This window comes from Bos taurus, chromosome 1, assembly GCF_002263795.3.
Source record: "Bos taurus isolate L1 Dominette 01449 registration number 42190680 breed Hereford chromosome 1, ARS-UCD2.0, whole genome shotgun sequence".
NCBI lineage: Eukaryota > Metazoa > Chordata > Mammalia > Artiodactyla > Bovidae > Bos > Bos taurus.
Window position 1 is genome coordinate 1,759,556 of NC_037328.1, and position 23,212 is coordinate 1,782,767.

The 23,212-nt window shown below is 40.5% G+C and overlaps 1 protein-coding gene across 8 annotated transcripts in view; it reads right to left on the minus strand.

Moving 5' to 3' along the window:
• ITSN1 (intersectin 1) overlaps window positions 1-23,212 on the minus strand; it is a 253,901-nt gene that overhangs the window by 104,734 nt on the left and 125,955 nt on the right. For all 8 annotated transcript variants that reach the window (XM_024993603.2, XM_024993592.2, XM_024993595.2 and 5 more), the window contains 3 exons: window positions 21,516-21,603; window positions 21,253-21,392; window positions 108-235 (listed from right to left, as the gene is read on the minus strand). In XM_024993603.2, coding sequence (XP_024849371.1) covers window positions 108-235; window positions 21,253-21,392; window positions 21,516-21,603 — 356 coding nt within the window. The remainder of the gene's footprint in view (window positions 1-107; window positions 236-21,252; window positions 21,393-21,515; window positions 21,604-23,212) is intronic.

Sequence of the window (23,212 nt, forward strand, 5' to 3'; positions counted from 1 at the left end):
ACTGAGGGCTCTTTCTGGTTCAGTAAGAACTTGGGGAAGTTCAGCGAAGAGTAGTGAGTACCTAAAGTTCCTTCCAGATGGGTTCACAATCCACTGAAAAGACTCACCTTTGGGCTTCTTCTTTTTGTTTTTCTAATTCCAGGATCTTTCGTTCTTGTTCCTTCTGTTTCAGTCGTTCAGCCTCTATGGACTTCTGTTTCTGGAGCTGCTGCTTATTATGTATTTCTCTAAGTTCCTATAAATAATTAAGAAACAGTTCATGTAGCAACATGTGTTGGGAGACATTTCTACTGTTTATCAGCATGCAACATTTCATAATGGGGAAGCCTGAACACGTAGGAGATAATGCTTCAGGTTTCAAAGACATTAACCCGGAAAACTACAGTCACCCTACACTGACATGTCTGATCTCCAGAAGCTGTTTGAGGTCTTATTTTAGGAGCCATGATACCCTGCACCACGTCCATGAGGTGTTTTAGAAGGAGCTTACGAGGGATGAACATTAGAGAAACTATACTGCTCAAGACACAGCAACAATAATAGAACACAACCAACTTTAAGAATGGTGATGACTATGAACGGAACCTTAAGATTCTTTTGATAATAATCAACACCAACCTTCATCGGCTCTGAAGATACACACATTTCTTCACACATTCCCTCCATCAAACCATGAAAACCTCGGCTCCTCCTTGTGACACGCTGCTTTAAAACAAAGGGACATCCTTCTCCCCAACAACCTTGAGTCTTCCCCTGGGGTCTATTTTGCTTCAAATCAGACATCTTCCAGAGCATCTTTTACTAAAACCGTGAAGTTGTCAGCTGCCCCAAACTAAACCAGTAGTCAGATGGAAGGTAAAAACCTATAATTTGACCATTCCTCTAGATCTGATTTCCTCATGTGACACTAACACAGGAATAACAGTAATTTCCTCAGAAGGCTAGTGAAAATAAAGTGTATGTTATAATATAGAAAGTATTCAAGTCAGAAGCTGAAATAATCAAAAATATGAAGAACAAAGAAATGCCTGTTGGTGAGGGAAAATCCTCTGATTCTATAGGAATCAAATGGTCACTAACAGATTCAGTCACCAAATCTCTTCTTGTGTCAATAAAAAAATCAGACATGCCCAAGTGTCCAGCAGAACCATGAGTAAAGTTCTAGTTGACCTCCTGGTCTGTCCAATGAGGCTGGGGGCGGCGGGGGGGGGGGGGGGGGGGGGAGGGGCGGTGGCCCCAGGCTCTATTTGGTGCGATTTAAGAATGAAGACCTGCACTGTCTTCTCTTGCTTTGCTCATAGGTAAGTCCATGTGAGGAGGTTTCTTCTGGCCTTATTTCTACCTTTAGAGTTAATTCACAGCTCAGGCATCAAAGGCAGAACTCTCTGGAGAAGATCAATGTTAAAATGCATTTATTCCTAGAGAAAAGCCCTAGAGTGAGGGTAACCTTTTCCCACTAGCTAAACTGTTCTTAAGATAAAGTTAAACTGTATGTATAAGCATTCAGTATACCATAAGTGACAAGGAGAAGTCCTAAAAGGGATCCATGGGATGTGGGAAAAAAGTGTAACTGGCGATCAGGAGGTTAGGGGGAGCATGTACTAGGGGAGGAGGGAGGGATGAAGAGGAGGAGGCTCTCCAGAGAAGGAGAAGGACAGAAAGTAGGAAGGGGCTTCAGTGGAGAACCCGGCGGATGAGTCAGGAAATAGCCAGGCAGGATGAGCAGGAAGATGCAACTTTGTAAGGTCAATATTCCTTAGGGCAACAGCCATGGGCATGTGACTTCCAAATTATGATGGGTATCTGGGACAGGGGGCTTCCCTAGTGGCTCAGTGGTGAAGAATCCACCTGCAATGCAGGAGACACAAGTTTGGTCCCAGAAAGATCACATAGAGAAGGAAATGGCAACCCACCCCAGTATTCTTGCCTGGGAAATCCCATGGACAGAAGAGCCTGGCAAACTACAGCCCATGGGGTTGCAAAAGAGAGACACGACTTAGCGACTAAAGAACAACAACAGCAACTTGGGTCTCAAGTTCAGCTATGGAGGGGCCATGGAAGGCCAAGAGTGGAGACTAGAAAGTGATGATTAAGTCTTGCTTTGTGTACAGTTCTAAGAGAAGAAAATCAGCACCAGGAAAAAAGAATTCCATTTTTAATCTTCTTTCTCATGGCTGTACTATGGGATATAAAACTGATCTTGAATCAAACATAAATAGTAATCTCTAAACATATGAATGAAAAATCTGGTTAATATTCGGGATTTGATATTTCAGAGACAAGTGGAAAACAAGGATCAATTCCTGTTAAGAGTTGTTTGCACTCTTGGTTCAAGTTAATATCTCTACGAGAAAAGGAAAAACTGCAGTGGAGTAGTATTAATTGAAACTCTTTATGTCCTAAGAGAGGAACCCAAAAGTCAGCACACAGAAGCAGAAGATATTAAGAAGAGGTGGCATGAATATACAGAACTATGCAAAAAAGGTCTTAATGACCCAGATAACCATGATGGTGTGCAATCACTCACCTAGAACCAGACATCTTAGAATGTGAAGTCAAGTGGGCCTTAAGAAGCATCACTATGAACAAAGCTAGTGGAGGTGATAGAATTCCAGGTGAGCTATTTCAAATCCTAAAAGATGATGCTGTGAAAGTGCTTCACTTGATAAGCCAGCAAATTTGGAAAACTCAGCAATAGCCACAGGACTGGAAAAGGTCCATTTTTAATTCCAATCCCAAAGAAAGGCAATGCCAAAGAATGTTCAAACTACTGCACAATCGCACTCATCTCACATGCTAGCAAAATAAAGCTGAAAATTCGCCAAGTTAGGCTTCAACTGTACGTGAACAGAGAACTTTGAGATGTTCAGGCTGGAGTTAGAAACGGCAGAGGAACCAGAGATTAAATTGCCAACAACTGCTGGATCACAGAAAATGCAAGAGACTTGCAGAAATACATCTACTTCTGCTTTACTGACTATGCCAAAGCCTTTGACTGTGTGGATCACAACAAACTGTGTAAAATTCTTCAAGAGATAGGAATACCAGAGCACCTTACCTGCCTCCTAAGAAATCTGTATGCAGGTCAAGAAGCAATAGTTAGAACCAGACATGGAACCACGGACTGGTTCCATATTGGGAAAGGAGTATGACGAAGCTGTATATCGTCACCCTGCTTATTCAACTTATATGCAGAGTACATCATGCGAAATGCTGGGCTGGATGAAGCACAGCTGGAATCAGTTGCCAGGAGAAATATCAACAACCTCAGATATGCAGATGACACCACCCTTATGGCAGAAAGCAAAGAGGAACTAAAGAGCCTCTTGATGAAAGTGAAAGAGGAGAGTGAAAAAGCTGGCTTAAAACCCAACATTCAAGGACTGGGGGTTTACCTTAGGGCTTCCCTGGAGTGCAAAATTAAAGTCTGGAAAGATGGGTCCCCAAAGGCTCAACTGCAGCCCACATGGAAGGGCCCCTCCACTGTAATACTTTCTACCCCCACAGCAGTCAAGGTACCAGGGCATGACAAGTCAAGCCATGGAAGAAACCAGAAGAGGACACTCAATATACCTGTGAGCCCCTGGGAGAGTTCAGATACCTATTCAGGACTACAGATGAGTGCCATTCTAATGAACACCCCCAAAATTAAGTTTCTGGGGATAAGATTTCTCAGGCTAGGTCTAATGAGCCAACACAGCTTGGCAGGGGTTATACTCCAAATCAGACAGGAGATAGATCTCCTGAACCCTAAACAAGGAGGGACTTGAGCCATCTTGAATGAGAAATGTTGTTTCTGGGTAAATACCTCCAGCCAAGTTGAATAAAGTCTTACAGTCCTCAAGAAAAACATTCAGATCCTATGGGATCTCAAAGAACAAGCTGGAGAGTTCTCGGGGTGGCTACAATCTCTTTTTAGGGGATCCTTCTCCCGGCGAGGGGGGATTTGGAGTTGACCAGTGTCCCTACTAATCCCTGTCATCACCATATTGATGTTGCTTGTGATTGCTCCATGTATTATCAATTGTCTAACCCGTTTCATCTCTGCCCAGGTCAACTAGCTACACAACATGCAGTGCCAGTTCAACAAAGATATATAAAACTACACCCGACCACGGAAAATATCAATCACGCTTAGATGGACACCGCTAAAAGGACTCTGAGGCTTGAGACTAATAGGGGGAGGCCCAATGCCCCTTGCTGTCCCAGCTCAGCAGGGAGTAGCCAGAGAGATCTCAATGCCCCTATTGCCAAAGAACTGGGCCTCCCATCTCTTGACGGGGCAATGTTAGGTAGTTAGAATTGGCAAAACGAGTCCAAAATGGCGTGGCTAAAAGACAAAGAAAGAGAAAAGCCCACAGAAGTGGAACAAAAGAAGATCCACAGACCATAGTGAGAACTTCAGGTGAAACAAACACGCCCCCTTCTTGGCCAGCCTAATTTGCATAGGGCAAACTCAAGGGGTTGGGGGCAGGAGACAAATGTATAAAAGGAGGAAGCCAAGATGGATTGAGGCCTTTCCTTTGAGGTTGGTGTGCCATCACACCTTGAGGGTATACTATCCTGTTTGCCGAATAAAACTCTGGCAAAACCATGTTGCTAAAAAAAAAAACAACTCAACATTCAAAAAACAAAGATCATGGCATCTAGTCCCATCACTTCATGGCAAATAGATGGGGAAACAATGGAAACTGTAACAAACTTTATTTTCTTGGGTTCCAAAATCACTGCACATGGTGACTGCAGCCATGAAATTAAAAGATGCTTGTTCCTTGGAAGAAAAGCTATGACCAACCTAGACAGCATATTAAAAAGCAGAGACATTACTTTGCCAACTAAGGTCCATGCAGTCAAAGCTCTGCTTTTTCCAGTAGTCATGTACAAATGTGGGAGCTGAACCATAAAGAAAGCTGAGTGCCAAAGAATTGATGCTTTTGAACTGTGGTGTTGGAGAAGACTTTTGAGAGTCCCTTGGACTGCAAGGAGATCCAACCAGTCAATCCTAAAGGAAATCAGTCCTGAATATTCATTGGAAGGACTGATGCTGAAGCTGAAGCTCCAATACTTTGGGCCACCTGATGTGAAGAACTGACTCATTGGGAAAGACCCTGATGCTGGGAAAGATTGAGGGCGGGAGAAGGGGATAACAGAGGATGAGATGGTTGGTTGGCATCACTGACTCAATGGACATGAGTTTGAGCAAGCTCCGGGAGTTGGTGATGGACAGGGAGGCCTGGTGTGCTGCAGTCCATGGGGTCGCAAAGAGTCAGAGACACAACTGAGCGAGTGAACTGAACTGACCTGACCTGAACACAAAGAGGGATGGCCTGACATCTCACTGGCCCAGTGGCTGAGACCCTTTAAAAGGAAGGGTAAAAGATGATGAAAAATAGAAATTTATCCTATTTTCAAAGTTCATTTTCAATCACACAAAATTCTCAAAAAGGTTCAGAAAAAATAATTTATGGTGTGCACGCTCAGCAGCTAGGTCATCTCGAATTCTTTGCAACCCCATGAACTGTAGCCTGCCAGGCTCCTCTGTCCATGGGATTTTCCAGGCAAGAGTACTGGAGTGGGTTGCCATTTACTTCTCCAGGAATCAAACCTGTGTCTCCTGCATTGCCAGGCAGATTCTTTACCGCTGAGCCACCAGGGAAGCCTGGGAACGAAGATAACAGGATTTTATTCTCAGGTCCCTGATGTGGGCCAGCAGCTGAAGCAGAGTTGATGATCTTCAGGGTTCTTTTTTGTTTGTTTTGTAGTTTTAAGATCTATTAAATTCTTAGATACTGTTCATCACCATAAAAATTTATTCTAAATTTATCTCAATGTCTCTTTTATTTATGATTTTATTTTTACGGCATAAGCTAAAAAAAATGCATAACTAGTAAGCAAAATCGGAGAAGGCAATGGCACCCCACTCCAGTACTCTTGCCTGGAAAATCCCATGGACGGAGGAGCCTGGTGGGCTGCAGTCCATGGGGTCGCTAAGAGTCGGACACGACTGAGTGACTTCACTTTCACTTTTCACTTTCATGCATTGGAGAAGGAAATGGCAGCCCACTCCAGTGTTCTTGCCTGGAGAATCTCAGGGACGGGGGAGCCTGTTGGGCTGCCGTCTGTGGGGTCGCACAGAGTCGGACACGACTGAAGTGACTTAGCAGTTAGCAGTAAGCAAAATAATTCTGAGCTGAAATTAAACACAAAAGAGTAAAAAATGACAGAGGAGGAATAACATTTTAGTTTGATGTTTAGGGACCTGCTGCTGCTGCTGCTGCTGCTAAGTCGCTTCAGTCGTGTCCGACTCTGTGCGACCCCACAGACGGCAGCCCACCAGGCTCCCCCGTCCCTGGGATTCTCCAGGCAAGAATACTGGAGTGGGTTGCCATTTCCTTCTCCAATGCATGAAAGTGAAAAGTGAAAGTGAAGTCACTCAGTCGTGTCCAACTCTCAGCGACCCCATGGACTGCAGCCCACCAGGCTCCTCCGTCCATGGGATTTTCCAAGCAAGAGTACTGGATTTGGGTGCCATTGCCTGTATATTAAAATAGAAAAGTTCTTATTTCATTCAGGAAAAGTGTATTTTAGGCATAGTGGTATTCAGAATATTTAATAACATGTAAACACTACATAAGCAATAGCCAATTAGGATGGACTCCAGCCATGATGTACCAATGCACAGGGTAGACCATAGGCACAAATGAAGATTTTTCATTTTACTAAAGAATTATACGGCCCATTTCTATACTGGGCTCTAGTAATAGGAGATCTATTAATTTATGGATCAACAATTACCAAATACAAAGTCTTGACAGATGGGAACAAAGCTAGGAACATATTATGAGGCACTATAAAATGAAAAGCAATCAGAAATAAATTTAAAGGAGAAAAACCACTCTAACGAGACAATTTTAAAACAATTTTTAAATGTATCAAATACTCGAAGGAAGATATTTAAAAAAATTTTAAAGCACATTTATTTTGAGTATAAGAGAATTAGAGGATAAGCTGAACCTATCTTTGGAACTGTCTAAATAAGCTGCAACTTCAAGCACCTCCAATGCAATGGAGTTTGCAGGAGCCATAAAATAACAGATGTCAAATTAGGTAACAGAAGGCTCTGACATCTTATGATCCAGATTTGAAGATTGAGAAGTTTTTCTGTCATTTCCTTCACCCGAGTCAAATACTGCTGAGATACACAATCAAATATAAGAAAATCAAGATGCTATGAATAGGAAGCTGTTCTAGATCTTCCTCTTTTTCTTGGACTTAAGAGTTTAAGAAGGCATGAACCAAAATAAGCAGAAAATGTATGATTCCTAAGCTGATTACATTCTTAAAAGTTGAACTTCTTCTGAGAAGGCAACCTATAGAATGAAGAAATATGAACTAAAAACTAACAACGACCCACCTTTCCAGGCATGACAAGGAGCAATGGGTCCCTTCACATGGGAGCAGAGAGCTGCCCTGATCATTCATTCTTTCTCAATACTGTTTCAGAAACTCAAGTGTAAGTACTCTTACTTTACAAGTTGCCTTTTAATTTTTTCTGGGAAAACATTTTCCAGGTGGCAGATCTCATGTCATTACATTCTTGCTTTACTTAGGAAATGAGAAAACTACTGGGAAAAGCAGCTAAGAAAAACATCCTCACACAAATCATAGCAGCTATTGGGCGATTAGCCTGGCGTAAGTGACCTTGTAAATTCTACCAAATCTTGTCAGAGTTATTTCTCTATTATAACTAAGATAAATAGAACAAATCAGAAATTACTATGAATCAACACTCATACCTCACTTGTAGCTCTTCCTCAAATTAACCTACTTTCTACCAGTTTTTTCTATAATCACATATTTATTTATTAGCTGGATATTCATCTAGCAATATCATTGTATGTGTACAACTCAGTGGATCTTTCTTCTGTGTTCTACTCAAAGGTGTATGTTTAACACTAGATATGGTGAACAATAGCCTAATATTAACTCCTAATAAAGTATGGAGACTTTATTAATAAATAAGAAATGATTAGCCATTCAATAAGTTCCAACTATGAACAAATATATGGGAAAAAGAAAACTTCAATAAAATGTGTAGTATATATAAATTAAGATTTTTCTTTTCACCAGTAATATCTCTAGAATCCGAAGACAGAGAGGAGTTTCTTATCCGGTGTCTATAAATGAGCTTTAGATTGGTGAACATTATAAGACTGCACGCAAACTGGGGTATATGGGCATCTTTCTTGCTGAGAAGGCACACAGCTGCTTTTATTAGATTCTCAAAGAGGTGTTGGATCAAGCACAGATATAAACCACAATAAGCAAATGACTGGCAAATAACGATTGTCTTGTGTTAGTTAAGATAAATGAAAATCAGGTTGCCTCTTTCTTCTTTCAACTAAGGGGGAAAAGTCACTTATTTCCCCTAAGGAATGAAGATATTTGCACCAAAAAACATCTTTGGATATCCTGTGGCAGACAGCCAAAGTATTTCAAAAGCAATATGCTTCACAAATTGAATACTCAAGAAGATCCAATTTTTTGCCCAGAGAAACATGGCTCAATTTCAAGTTCACTAAAGACAGTTGTCCTATTGATATGCAAGTGGCACAGAATCACTGAATTAAAAAACTGTGACTGTTTCTCCTTCATTTAGTCTTAGACTCTCAAAAATAAATGTATTACGTGACCTGACATTACATGAAATATAGAGAAGTATCTACCTTCACAATATGAATGGCATTTCTTTTCATAAACATGACTTTGCACAAAAGTTTGTGAATAGAGGGGGGAAAATGAAGTAGCAATATGGAGTCTATGAAAGACCAGCTATTTATGGAAATACATTGCTATTTGGTCATCTAACTCTTGAAGTATTAGCCTGCTTCTGGTTTGTTTGTTTGTTTGTTTGTTTTTCTCAGACTATCTCTTGGAACAGAAAGACAAAAGCAACTGGTTAATTAGTAGAAATTCATGGGCTTCCCTGGTGGCTGAGATGGTAAAGAATCTGCCTGCAATGCAGAAGACCTGGGTTCGATCTCTGGGTTGGGAAGATACCCTGGAGGAGAGCATGGCAACCCACTCTAGCATCCTTGCAAGGAGAATTCCACGAACAGAGGAGCCTGGCGGGCTACTTGCATGGAGTCTTGAAGAATGGGATACAACCAAGGGACTAACACTTTCACTGTCATGAACTGAATACCACAAATCAACATAAACTGTGGAAGACACATTTCTTAACAACAATCTTGGTACTGTCAACAATGTATTGACCACAGAGGTAGTCACACATCTTTTGTTATCCGAACATCACTCACCACAAATGTTTCAAATATCCACTTACATCAGGCATTAGTCTCTGCAAAAATCACCCGATCATTTATGTGTTAATATTAAATGGACCACATAGGAAATTGATCTGGGTACCAGCATCAGAAACTGCAGGTGTTTGTTTTGTCTAGACCTAATACTTACAGAAAGCTAGAAGTGCTTTTTATTTTTCTCTCCACACTCCACCCAAGAAACTCAGCCTGAGTCTTTCCTGGCTTCCACAGAAAACTTCAGTGCATGCCAAAAAACTCAAAGCCTCCAGACCTTCCCTGTCCTTGGGAATCAGCTTGATAAGGGAGAGTACAATTGGCAGGTCCTTTTCTAGGCCTCACCTACAGCAAAGGGAAGGTGCTACAAAGAGCAAACAGATGACTCCACACTGGAAAAAAAGCCTTGTAAACTGTCCTGCTTCTATACAAACATTGGGGGTGATTTACAGATTGCTCAGGTAGGCATGCTTCTGCATAAATAAACGCCACTTTATTTCTCACCTAAGGACACTGCGTAGCAGACAAACTCAGAATTTTTAAAAGGATTCAGGGTCTTAAAATATGGTAACTTATCCCAATTAAGTGGTTGTAAAACAAATGGAAAATCAGTAAAGAAAGCCAACCAACAAACCTCATGAAGACTGAGGAACTCCTACCAGTGTGGAAAAATCAGAAATATCACTATTTCAAAACAGAAGTTTTACTCCAATCAAGATGAACTGATATTCCATTTCCTGCAAAATTATAAAATGTATTCATTCTTGATGCATGAAAAGCAGGAGGAATATAAAAAAAATATTGATTGGAAATATATATATAGAGAGATAAATAGACTAGTTATTTGAATTCTGAGAACATGCTTAAAGATTATTTCTAAGTCTGTGGTCAATATTCAACCAAACAGAAAGTCCAGCTCCCCATGGCGCAAGTTGGCAGTCAGTGTATCACAGTGCCATGGGAGAGTCGAAGAGGAATGAATGGGTGTGTGTGTGTGTACATGTGTGTGTGTTTGTAAAGGGATGAGAGGACAGATAAACAAAAAAGGAGAGAAGAGCTATTAATAGAAAACCCTGTCTTTTCTGCAGTAGATATATAGCTAACAAAGAATCCTCTCTCACGTCTCCCAAGAGTCTTTGCTAGGTATCCTTACGCTCCCAGAAAGAGAAAACTGACTCTATTTTGTCCTGAAAATCTGAGTTTTCCCCAAATGTCTCAGCTTTATCTATAAAGCAATACGCCTTTATTTTAAAATGCATGTCAGTCTGAAGGATCTAATTGTCAGGAGTTTGGCTAAAGAAGAGAATAAGAAAACATTTTTTAAGTTGTCTTTTTACCCTCCCTGGTCAGGAAGCAACAGTTAGAACTGGACATGGAACAACAGACTGGTTCCAAATAGGAAAAGGAGTACGTCAAGGCTATATATTGTCACCCTGCTTATTTAATTTCTATGCAGAGTACATCATGAGAAATGCTAGGCTGGAAGAAGCACAAGCTGGAATCAAGATTGCCGGGAGAAATATCAATAACCTCAGATATGCAGATAACACCACCCTTATGGCAGAAAGTGAAGAGGAACTAAAAAGCCTCTTGATGAAAGTGAAAGAGGAGACTGACAAAGTTGGCTTAAAGCTCAACATTCAGAAAACGAAGATCATGGCATCTGGTCCCATCACTTCATGGGAAATAGATGGGGAAACAGTGGAAACAGTGTCAGACTTTATTTTTTGGGGCTCCAAAATCACTGCAGATGGTGACTGCAGCCATGAAATTAAAAGACACTTACTCCTTGGAAGGAAAGTTATGACCAAACTAGATAGTATATTCAAAAGCAGAGATATTACTTTGCCAACAAAGGTCCATCTAGTCAAGGCTATGGTTTTTCCAGTGGTTATGATGGATGTGAGAGTTGGACTGTGAAGAAAGCTGAGCGCCAAAGAATTGATGCTTTTGAACTGTGATGTTGGAGAAGACTCCTGCGAGTCCCTTTGAATGCAAGGAGATCCAACCGGTCCATCCTAAAGGAGGCCAGTCCTGGGTGTTCATTGGAAGGACTGATGCTGAAGCTGAAACTCCAATACTTTGGCCACCTCATGCAAAGAGTTGACTCATTGGAAAAGACCCTGATGCTGGGAGGGACTGGGGCAGGAGAAGAAGGGGACAACAGAGGATGAGATGGCTGGATGGCATCACCGACTTGATGCACATGAGTTTGACTGAACTCCGGGAGTTGGTGATGGACAGGGAGGGCTGGCATGCTGTGGTTCATGGGGTCGCAAAGAGTCGGACACGACTGAGCAACTGAACTGAACTGAACTGAACTCCTTTTGTTAAGTACTTTTTTAAAATCTCAAAAGAAAACCCCCCACTACTACTAAAAACCTCAACCAACCAAGCAACAAGCCTACTGGTATGGCACAGAAGCTAACACACAATGTTTGTTAATTATTTCGAGTCTTGGGAGTGTTTAATTACTTTTCTACATTGAAGGAATCTGCCTGAAGTCTCCATAATCACAAGTACATTCAATGAGAGTTACAGCATATTATTACTTCTATGCAAAAAAAGTCTTTTCAAAAGGATCATACAGGTAAAAATAAAATTTGATCTTGAACAAGCCACAAAACAGCCAAACGTTACTCTACTAATATGAGAAAACAACATGGTTATTTGAATTCACACTGATTTCTCTTGCTGTCTCTGGATCTCCCCTTTCTGGATCTTCTCCTTTCTGTCCTTGTTTCCCTGCACATGCATTTTTTTCCTGACATCTCATTCTGTTCTGCAGTTCCTTCTCCAGCTCTTTTCTTTTCTTCCCTGGTTGCTAAACATTTTGCCTTTCACTGCCTTCATAATGAATGAGCCTGCCATTGAAAGCAAGTGTCTGAAACCAAGAGCATAAAAGCCTCAGTAAAGCCAAGAACCTTATTTACTATAACTGGCATTCTCATCTCAACAACAATTCAGTTCCTAGGAGCAATTTTTAGAACTGGTAGCATTATAGGCAGAGTTTATATTTCTAATAGCATCTTGTATCTAATTTACAAAGCCTGGATTTCCCAAGTATATTATGGAACATAATTCTTAACTCTGAATCAGTCCTAAATACTCACATTTTTCTGAGAAATAAAAGATTATCCATTTTTGGAATAGTATACTGACTATACTATCTGCTGCTGAAAATATGCATATTGACCCAAATAATGACCAAGTATGGTCTTTCAAATTTTTGCAGCCACATGGCAAATTCAATGATCTAAAATATGCTTGGTATAAAGACTACAGTATATAGTACCTTATCCATCTCGTAGTTCAGAGCTTCCATCACACACCCACACCAACAGACACACAATTTTCCAAGAGGAAAGATTCACTCATACTCCATGATTTATACTAATTTATCATGATTAACTTTTACAAAGAAGGCTTATTAGCACCTCACAGTAAATGCTGATTTAGACACTGAGCACTCATCTGCATGGGGGAAACTGAAGCACAGAGCTGGAGATGGTTCACCATCCTTAGTTTGAGAAAGATGTGCATTGTCTGAGCAGTGCAGGGAAAGCTTTAGAAAGAAGTCTAAAAGTGGATGACGCTGCCCAGGAGAACCGCCAGGCACTGAAACACTGCCTCCTCCATCGCCACTGACTGGAAAAAACACCATTCATGCTAGAACTCGGCCAGCACACAGTGCCTAGCGGGGACCAACAAGGACTCGACTTTTCAGCACAAAACGTAACATCTAGACGCTTTGTGTCGATTCTGTTTTAGCTTACAATAGAGTCCTGACAACTAGTAAGCTGCACTTTATGTTGCTGTTCTGTATCATAGTGATGATATTAAAATATGGAACGTTAACCTATAAGGGCCAAAGAAAACTATGCCAGTAACTACTAACATTGCCAAAGGAAATGTGAGGTCAAGTGCTGCTGTCTAAAAAGTTCCTATTTGTAATGGTATTTGACACTTGCTAGAACCATAATTTTACACCTACAGCTAAGCACTGTAGGTAAGAAAAATAATGATCAGAATGATTCTATGTGCCCTTAAGGCAAATAGATTCCCCAAAAAATTGTCTTGATTTTCCTGCAAAATGAGATAAAAAGAGAAAAGTCAAAGATAATTGAATTTTTAAATTGAGGTTTCTAGAACATGAATATGAAATTATTGATTCCTAAGCATGATAAAAGTCACTGCATATAGAATACATTTTAAAAGCAGAAAATTTGATAGATAAATTTGGTCCACTGAAATTTACTGTTCACACAAAAGGTAGTAAAAATAAAAGGCTATCAGTTGGAATTCGAGCATAAAAGCTTTAATGTCAGAGTGCCATCGTTTCCTCCCTTTTTGATAGACCTACAAAAGCCAAGTTTATTAATTCTTTTTCCTTTTTAAAATCATTCTTGATTTTGGGTGATAAATCACAAAGACATTTCTGACTTGGGATCATTTCTGGAAAACATAAATATCATATCTATAAGGTAGCTGTCTACTACAAAAGGATGCAAAAATGTATGCTCAGTTGCTCAGTCGTGTCTGACTCTGGCCCTGCGGACTGCAGCCCTCCAGGCTCCTCTGTTCATGGGATTCTCCGGGCAAGCATACTGGAGTGGGTTTCCATTTCCTTCTCCAGGGGATCTTCCTGACCCAGGGATCCAACTAGTGTCTCCTGCATTGGCAGGCAGATTCTTTACCACTAGCATCACCTGGGAATCCCGCATGGAAAAGTAGTCTTTTCTAAGAGGAAAAAAATGAGTCTTCAATTTCCATTAGGTAAAATAGAAATGGAAAGGTCCACGATTCTAGAGGCCATATGATCCATAGCTCTGACCAGTTCTTGACCAGAACTGTAAGTATGGTTTATATTTTTAGATTGCTACCAATCTGAAATATCTATTAATTTAACTGTAAAAGTAATTGATTTGCTCTTTAATTAATGACTTGAGTACTTCCATCATTGGTTATCAGAAACTGAGTGAGTAGGCATAAATGTAATTCTTGCTTAACTGAAGAAAAAAGGAGCAATTCTCAAAAGAATGAATCTGAACTAGACAGCTGGCAGACAGGACTAAACCAGACGGCATATTAAAAAGAAAGATAGAAAGAAAAAGGAAACAGCATATCTACCCTCTAAACCCTTTCTCATTCAAGAAACTAAATACAATTACACTTCCTGAACACAGTCTTATGCTTGAGAATCTGAGCTAAAACAGGGTACTATTGTTCCCTGTGCTATGTGCTGTGCTCAGTCACTCTCTGCGACCCCATGGACTGTAGGCCCCCAGGCTTCTCTGTCCACGGGTTTTCCAGGCAGAGTACTGGAGTGGGTTGCCACTTTCCTCTCCAGGGGATTTCTTCCCGACCCAGGGATAGAAACCGCACCTTCTGCATTGGCAGGTAGATTGCTTACCTCTATGTTATTGTTCCCTTCATGCCCTTATTGCTAAGGAACGGGACATGAACATGAGTGTGCGTCAAAAGAAGTGAATTTGTACCAAATTTGTAGTTTTGTACCAAAGAAACTGTGAGAGTTGGATTTTGCTAAATGGAACCCTCATTTATGGGGCTAGAAATTGAATACGGGTTTTAATGTTCTGATCAATGATTTCTTTTTTTGGCCATGCCCCACACCACGTGGCATCCTTGTTCCCGGACCATGGATCTAACCCAAGTTCCCTGCACTGGAATCTCAGTCTTAACCACTGGATGACCAGGGAAGTCCCCTTTGATGAACTACTTTTAAAAGTCTATGCTCTACAAGTATTTCTCCAGTGTCACCATACTAGTTGATAACAGGTGAACTAAACTTTCTTTCTGTAGATGAACAATTTATAGGAATATAAAACAAAACTAAGTCCTAATTAGTTTTTTAGTCCTAGTTAGTTTCCTAACACACTGAAACCATACTCACAGAAAACTAGTCAATCTAATCACACTAGGACCACAGCCTTGTCTAACTCAATGAAACTAAGCCATGCCAGTGGGGCAACCCAGGATGGGTGGGTCATGGTGGAGAGATCTGGCAGAATGTGGTCCACTGGAGAAGGGAATGGCAAACCACTTCAGTATTCTTGCCTTGAGAACCCCGTGAACAGTATGAAAAGGCAAAATGATAGGATACTGAAAGAGAAACTCCCCAGGTCAGTAGGTACCCAATATGCTACTGGAGATCAGTGGAGAAATAACTCCAGAAAGAATGAAGGGATGGAGCCAAAGCAAAAAGAATACCCAACTGTGGATGTGACTGGTGATAGAAGCAAGGTCCGATGCTGTAAAGAACAATATTGCATAGGAACCTGGAATGTCAGGTCCATGAATCAAGGCAAATTGGAAGTGGTCAAACAAGAGATGGCGAGAGTAAACATCGACATTCTAGGAATCAGCGAACTGAAATGGACTGGAATGGGTGAATTTAACTCAGATGACCATTATATCTACTACTGCGGGCAGGAATCCCTCAGAAGAAATGGAGTGGCCATCATGGTCAACAAAAGAGTCTGAAATGCAGTACTTGGATGCAATCTCAAAAACGACAGAACGATCTCTGTTCGTGTCCAAGGCAAACCATTCAATATCACAGTAATCCAAGTCTATGCCCCAACCAGTAATGCTGAAGAAGCTGAAGTTGAACAGGTCTATGAAGACCTACAAGACCTTTTAGAACTAACACCCAAAAAAGATGTCCTTTTCATTATAGGGGACTGGAATGCAAAAGTAGGAAGTCAAGAAACACCTGGAGTAACAGGCAAATTTGGCCTTGGAATACGGAATGAAGCAGGGCAAAGACTGATAGAGTTTTGCCAAGAAAATGCACTGGTCATAACAAACACCCTCTTCCAACAACACAAGAGAAGACTCTACACATGGACATCACCAGATGGTCAACACCGAAATCAGATTGATTATATTCTTTGCAGCCAAAGATGGAGAAGCTCTATACAGTCAGCAAAAACAAGACCAGGAGCTGACTGTGGCTCAGACCATGAACTCCTTATTGCCAAATTCAGACTTAAATTGAAGAAAGTAGGGAAAACCACTAGACCATTCAGGTATGACCTAAATCAAATCCCTTATGATTATACAGTGGAAGTGAGAAATAGATTTAAGGGCCTAGATCTGATAGAGAGTGCCTGATGAACTATGGAATGAGGTTCGTGATATTGTACAGGAGACAGGAATCAAGACCATCCCCATAGAAAAGAAATGCAAAAAAGCAAAATGGCTGTCTGGGGAGCCCTTACAAATAGCTGTGAAAAGAAGAGAAGCAAAAAGCAAAGGAGAAAAGGAAAGATATAAGCATCTGAATGCAGAGTTCCAAAGAATAGCAAGGAGAGATAAGAAAGCCTTCCTCAGTGATCAATACAAAGAAATAGAGGAAAACAACAGAATGGGAAAGACTAGGGATCTCTTCAAGAAAATCAGGGATACCAAAGGAACATTTCATTCAAAGATGAGCTCGATAAAGGACAGAAATGGTATGGACCTAACAGAAGCAGAAGATATTAAGAAGAGATGGCAAGAATACACAGAAGAACTGTACACAAAAGATCTTCACGACCCAGATAATCACGATGGTGTGATCACTGACCTAGAGCCAGACATCCTGGAATGTGAAGTCAAGTGGGCCTTAGAAAGCATCACTATGAACAAAGCTAGTGGAGGTGATGGAATTCCAGTTGAGCTATTCCAAATCCTGAAAGATGATGCTATGAAAGTGCTGCACTCAATATGCCAGCAAATTTGGAAAACTCAGCAGTGGCCATGGGACTGGAAAAGGTCAGTTTTCATTCCAATCCCAAAGAAAGGCAATGCCAAAGAATGCTCAAACCACCGCACAATTGCACTCATCTCACACACTAGTAAAGTAATGTTCAAAATTCTCCAAGCCAGGCTTCAGCAATATGTGAACCATGAACTTCCTGATGTTCAAGCTGGTTTTAGAAAAGGCAGAGGAACCAGAGATCAAATTGCCAACATCCGCTGGATCATGGAAAAAGCAAGAGAGTGCCAGAAAAACATCTATTTCTGCTTTATTGACTATGCCAAAGCCTTTGACGGTGTGCATCACAATAAACTGTGGAAAATTCTGAAAGAGATGGGAATACCAGACCACCTGATCTGCCTCTTGAGAAATTTGTATGCAGGTCAGGAAGCAACAGTTAGAACTGGACATGGAACAACAGACTGGTTCCAAATAGGAAAAGGAGTTCGTCAAGGCTGTATATTGTCACCCTGTTTATTTACCTTATATGCAGAGTACATCATGAGAAACGCTGGACTGGAAGAAGCACAAGCTGGAATCAAGATTGCCAGGAGAAATATCAATAACCTCACATATGCAGATGATACCACCCTTATGGCAGAAAGTGAAGAGGAACTCAAAAGCTTCTTGATGAAAGTGAGAGTGGAGAGTGAAAAAGTTGGCTTAAAGCTCAACATTCAGAAAACGAAGATCATGGCATCCGGTCCCACCACTTCATGGGAAATAGATGGGGAAACAGTGGAAACAGTGTCAGACTTTATTTTTTGGGGCTCCAAAATCACTGCAGATGGTGACTGCAGCCATGAAATCAAAAGACACTTACTCCTTGGAAGGAAAGTTATGACCAACCTAGATAGCATATTCAAAAGCAGAGACATTACTTTGCCAACAAAGGTTCGTCTAGTCAAGGCTACGGTTTTTCCTGTGGTCATGTATGGATGTGAGAGTTGGACTGTGAAGAAAGCTGAGCACCAAAGAATTGATGCTTTTGAACTGTGGTGTTGGAGAAGACTCTTGAGAGTCCCTTGGACTGCAAGGAGATCCAACCAGTCCATTCTGAAGGAGATCAGCCCTGGGATATCTTTGGAAGGAATGATGCTAACGCTGGAACTCCAGTACTTTGGCCACCTCATGCGAAGAGTTGACTCATTGGAAAAGACTCTGATGCTGGGAGGGATTGGGGGCAGGAGGAGAAGGGGATGACGGAGGATGAGATGGCTGGATAGCATCACTGACTCGATGGATGTGAGTCTGAGTGAACTCTGGGAGTTGATGATGGACAGGGAGGCCTGGCGTGCCGTGATCATGGGGTCGCAGAGTCGGACATGACTGAGCGACTGATCTGATCTGATCTGAAGTCCTAATTTCTTTTTTATACTCTCTAGGCTGGTTTCCTCTAGGGAGAGGAAGGTTTAGTATGGACCAAATTCATACCATCAAACCTGATGTGTGGAATTACTGGACAGTTGAAGTGTTTTGGCAAGGTAGAAGTAATTTTTGCCAACGTTAGCGAGGATGCTGCGGAGGACACACGGAAGAAATCCCAAAGGGTCAGAGTGCTGGCTCGCCTCATTCGTCTCATCTTAGGAGAAATTATAATTGCTAGTGGTAACAAATTCGCCTGTCAGTGCAAGAGACACAGATCCGATCCCTGAGTCGGGAAATTCCCCTGGAGAAGAAAACAGCAACCCACTCCAGTATTCTTGCCTAGGAAATCCCATGGACAAAGCAGCCCAGAGGATGACAGTGCATGGGATCACAAAAGAGTCAGACACGACTTAGTGACTCAACACCAACAACAAAGTGAATAAGCTCTAAAGAAAAAAGAAAAAGAAAAAAGCTTCACATTCGCCAATGTGATTATAACAAAGAAAACAGACAGGAGATACTCAAGAGGCTAAAATCTTAAATCTGCCTCTGAGCTGTCTCAATCAAATTATACATCTTTTTTCTTTTTTTGCAAAAGAAGGAAAGAGTGGCTTTATTTCTTTGCCAGGCAAAGGGCTACAGCCTCAGGAATTGTTCCCTTCAAATTATAAATCTTTTGATCTTCAGTGTACCTGTTTCTGTTTTGATCTTACCAGGCTGGAGAGGAATACTAGAAATAACAACTGTCAGAAACATAATATGGTCACTAAGTCCTCCAAACTTTTGTTTTAAATAATAAAACAATGTAGCTACATACTGACTTGTGATTTTTTTTTTACTCTCCACACTGACTTAAATTTAAAGTAATAATGGAAAACTAAAAGTTACAACAGAAAGAAATATTTAAAAACAAGCATATTCGGGTTTCCCTGGTGGCTCAAATGGTAAAGAATGTGCCTGCAGTGTGGGAGACCCAGGTTCGATCCCTGGGTTGGAAAGATCCCTTGGAGAAGGAAATGGTGACTCATAGCAGTATTCTTGCCTGGAGAAGTCCATGGATAGAGGAGGCTGGTGGGCTACAGTCCATGGGGTCACAAAGAGTCAGTCACAACTAGTGATAAACACACATATTTGGAAAAAGGGCCAGTAGAATAAAGGTCTAAAAACTCTCTTGCTACTGAAGTCAGCATTAGTCAACTAAACAGTGAGACTGACTCACATCACATCTGCAGGGTGTTCTCTTTAGCAATGACAACAGTACAACAGCAAAAATAATCTGTAAGTTATCTAGGCATTATCAAATCCACCGACCAGAGGCCATCTTCTGACATGTGAACCTTGCTTTGGGCCAAACTTTTAGAGAAAGGAAATTTAAGAGTAAGGCATAAATCTGGAGTACTGCCTGGGTCAGAAGACACCTGAATACTTAAGTTTATATTCCAAGAGACTATGAAAAAGGATTGCTGGTAATAGTGACAAGTAATAATGAGAGGTAATGTCAGTGTTTCTATTTATTCTAGAGAAGGAGAACTGACAGCTGTAATTCCAATACTTATATGACACATAATCATATATGGACACATACAGAAAATATATAGAGTGCACATACACACATATACAAACATATTCAGTGTAAGCATGAAAGCAATATTTTAAAAAAACTCACAAAGGTAAATTGGCTCAAATAATACTTCCCCTAAGATCATCTTCCTGGAATTGTATAATTGTGAAAACCTCATTACTTATTACTCTGAAAAACAGTACAAATACCTCAAACTCAAATGTCTAGACAAGCTGGCCTAGAATCAAAATTTTAAAGTCAACTAAAAATCTCAAATATGCTTTCAAATTTGTTTTTGTATTTCTAATAATGAAGAACAGAATAATGAAGAAAAGTACTTAAACCTTTCCTAAGTATCAGAAGCTAAACTGGCCAGAAGCAAGTATAAAGGATTTTAGGTTGGAAACAGAAAATACTTGAGGGGGGGGAAAAAAAGTGTAAAATCCAACTTTTTAAAAGAACATAACTGATTAAAAACTTTAATATCTACTTAAATCTAAAGTATGTGATTGCTGTTAATAGGAAATAAGCTGCTTGTATTTCAAGATATTTTACTACAGGATAATAATCACTCTTAATTATAAAGCTGTCACGTTAAACCAAAAGCACCAAATCAGAAAAAGGCTGTGATTTCACCACCGGTACCTCCCCTGGGAGCTTTGGAATTTTCCTGTTACACTGAGAAAATTTAACAAAACCATGCACCACTTCCACCACAGAGACAAAGGTAATTACTCCACTAATCCATAATATTTTAAAGTGTGAGGTCACAAAACAAGGATCTATTTATATTCAAGGACAATCCTGAAGGTAAGAATTGGCGAAAAAAATTCTTAGCTTTCAAAGAGAAAACAGTTCCTTTTCAATCTTCTTCAAAGAACATAAGAAAGATGCAGCTTTTGGAGCCCAGCTTTTGGCAATTCAACTTGATGGCGTTCTCAACAGACAGAAGGATGAAGATGTGCAAAAATGCATTCATGTGAAAGACAGATGTCAAGTCGGGGCCACTTACTCAGCCCTTTATTTAAAGAGGCCAGATTCATTTTTATTTTTTAAAGGACAAAAATTCAACTCAGATTGTTTAATGTTCATCTATAAATGTGACGGCTTTTTATGAAGGCTGACAAACCAGCAGAATAAATTTTCCTGCCTGGAGGTCAAATATCAACTAACCAACTTGGCCACGTAGAAAAAATAACAAAGTAAGACATACATGTGGGCACACACAGAATAGGTACCTTCAGCTGATTGTTGAAAATATCAATCTCCTGTAATTTTGACCTAGTTTCTTTCTCCACTTCATCCAGTTGGTCTCGTAGCTGCTGCCGAGCCAGTTCTTTCGCTTCTAAGGCTCTTTTGAGTGTGAGAAGTGAATCCCCTGTTTTAGAAAAACATGGTGAGATAAGAAAAACAAACTGGCAGTGAGGAAAAACGGCTTTTCAGGTTCTCATTTCTTGCCTGTGAGGAAGGAAAATGTCAACTTTAAAAAGAAAACACCTACTGTGCAAACTGTTTTGCTGAACTTGTTTCAATTGGTCATTGAGTATCTGTTTTTCTGGAATAAGTCTTCCAAGCATTTGCTGGGACTCCTAGGAGAGAAAGAGAATGCAGCAATGAATGGTGGAGAAAACTACCATGTTTAGATCCAAAGTCCTGGCAGGCAGAGGTCAATTTTCTGCTCCTTCAAAGATTCTCCTAACCTCATCCCAAATCGACTACAGCGAAACTGCATTTAATCACTAGTCAGGGTTGTTGTTTTCTTGCCAAGAAATTAACTGTTTGCCAAATGCTTTTCACTGAAATAAAGTTTAAATAAGACAGTTATAGCTCCCTTGATATTTCTTACATTTTTATTGACTTACTGCCTATTTATAAGCTTTTAAAAGTGAACCACAAGTACAACTCAGCAGAGAAAAGGGAAAGGAATGATCTCTCAAATTGCACTAGGATCAAATACAAATGCAGTTACCCTGATATTTGTAAACTGACTCAGTAGTTTAACCAGGAACTGTTCTGTCAGGAACTTTGATCCTTAATAGGGCTGAACTGAGGGTGACCACACACCTGAAGTCGGAAACAGAATTCAAACCAGGACTTTAATAATTAGAATCTTAGCCGCCATATGTGGCTCCACCATATGGAGCTGAGGATAAAGCCACAGTTTTAAACAGCTGCACAGAAATCTTGAATCGACTATTTTTTAACCGACATAGATAAAAGCTAAACCATATTGTACAGGACTGTGAGGCATTTTCATGGGTGACTTGAGAATCAATTGTATTTGCCTAAGTTCAGCTTAAATTATTCAATGTAGTTTCTACATATATAAGGAAAAAAGACAGCTTTTATAGCCTTTATTAAGGAATATTTGACTTTGGGGGCTTCCCGAGTGGCTCAGTGGTAAAGAATTTGCCTGCAATGCAAACCCAGGTTCGATCTCTAGGTTGGGAAGATCCCCTGGAGGAGGGTATGGCAGCTACTCAAGTATTCTTGCCTGGAGAATCCCATGGACAGAGGAGTCTGGAGGGCAACAGTCCATGAGGTCGCGAAGAGTCAGATATGACTGAAGTGACTTAGCATGCATGCACGCATGTATTTGACTTTCATTTTTACTCTGACTTAAGAAAAATAAATCTCTATGTATTAACTTTTCATTTGAAAAGTAAAAATGTCTTCATGAAAAATTTTCACCTGAGGCTAAAAACCAGTCCTTTCTGGAACAACCACCTTTAGATACCGACTGGCTTGTATGTAAGAAATCTTTGTGTACTATACATCCCAACCGTAGGGCGATATAGCTCAGTGGAGAACATTTGGAAGCATCTTCTCACATGAATAATTCACACAAACAAAAGTACTCTCCCCAATCCCATCAAATTTAGACAGAACAGAATACACAAATCAGAACATTTTCCCAAAAAAGCATAGCCAACTGGGCTCCTCCTCTTATTCGCCCCACTAAACCAAGGCCACGTCTCTGACCAATCCCCAATTTTCTTTCCTGAACCAGGGCAAACAAGGAAGTATCAAGATGAAGCCCGGCTCGAAATCACTGAGACACGAAATCTTAACCAGTGGACCACCGGGGAAGTCCCAACATTACTTCTAAATGTACAATCTAACTTTCTAAAAATAGGTCAAATCAGTATGAAGGGGTACTTGAATCATTTGCATAGCAAGAATCTGCTAATACTTATA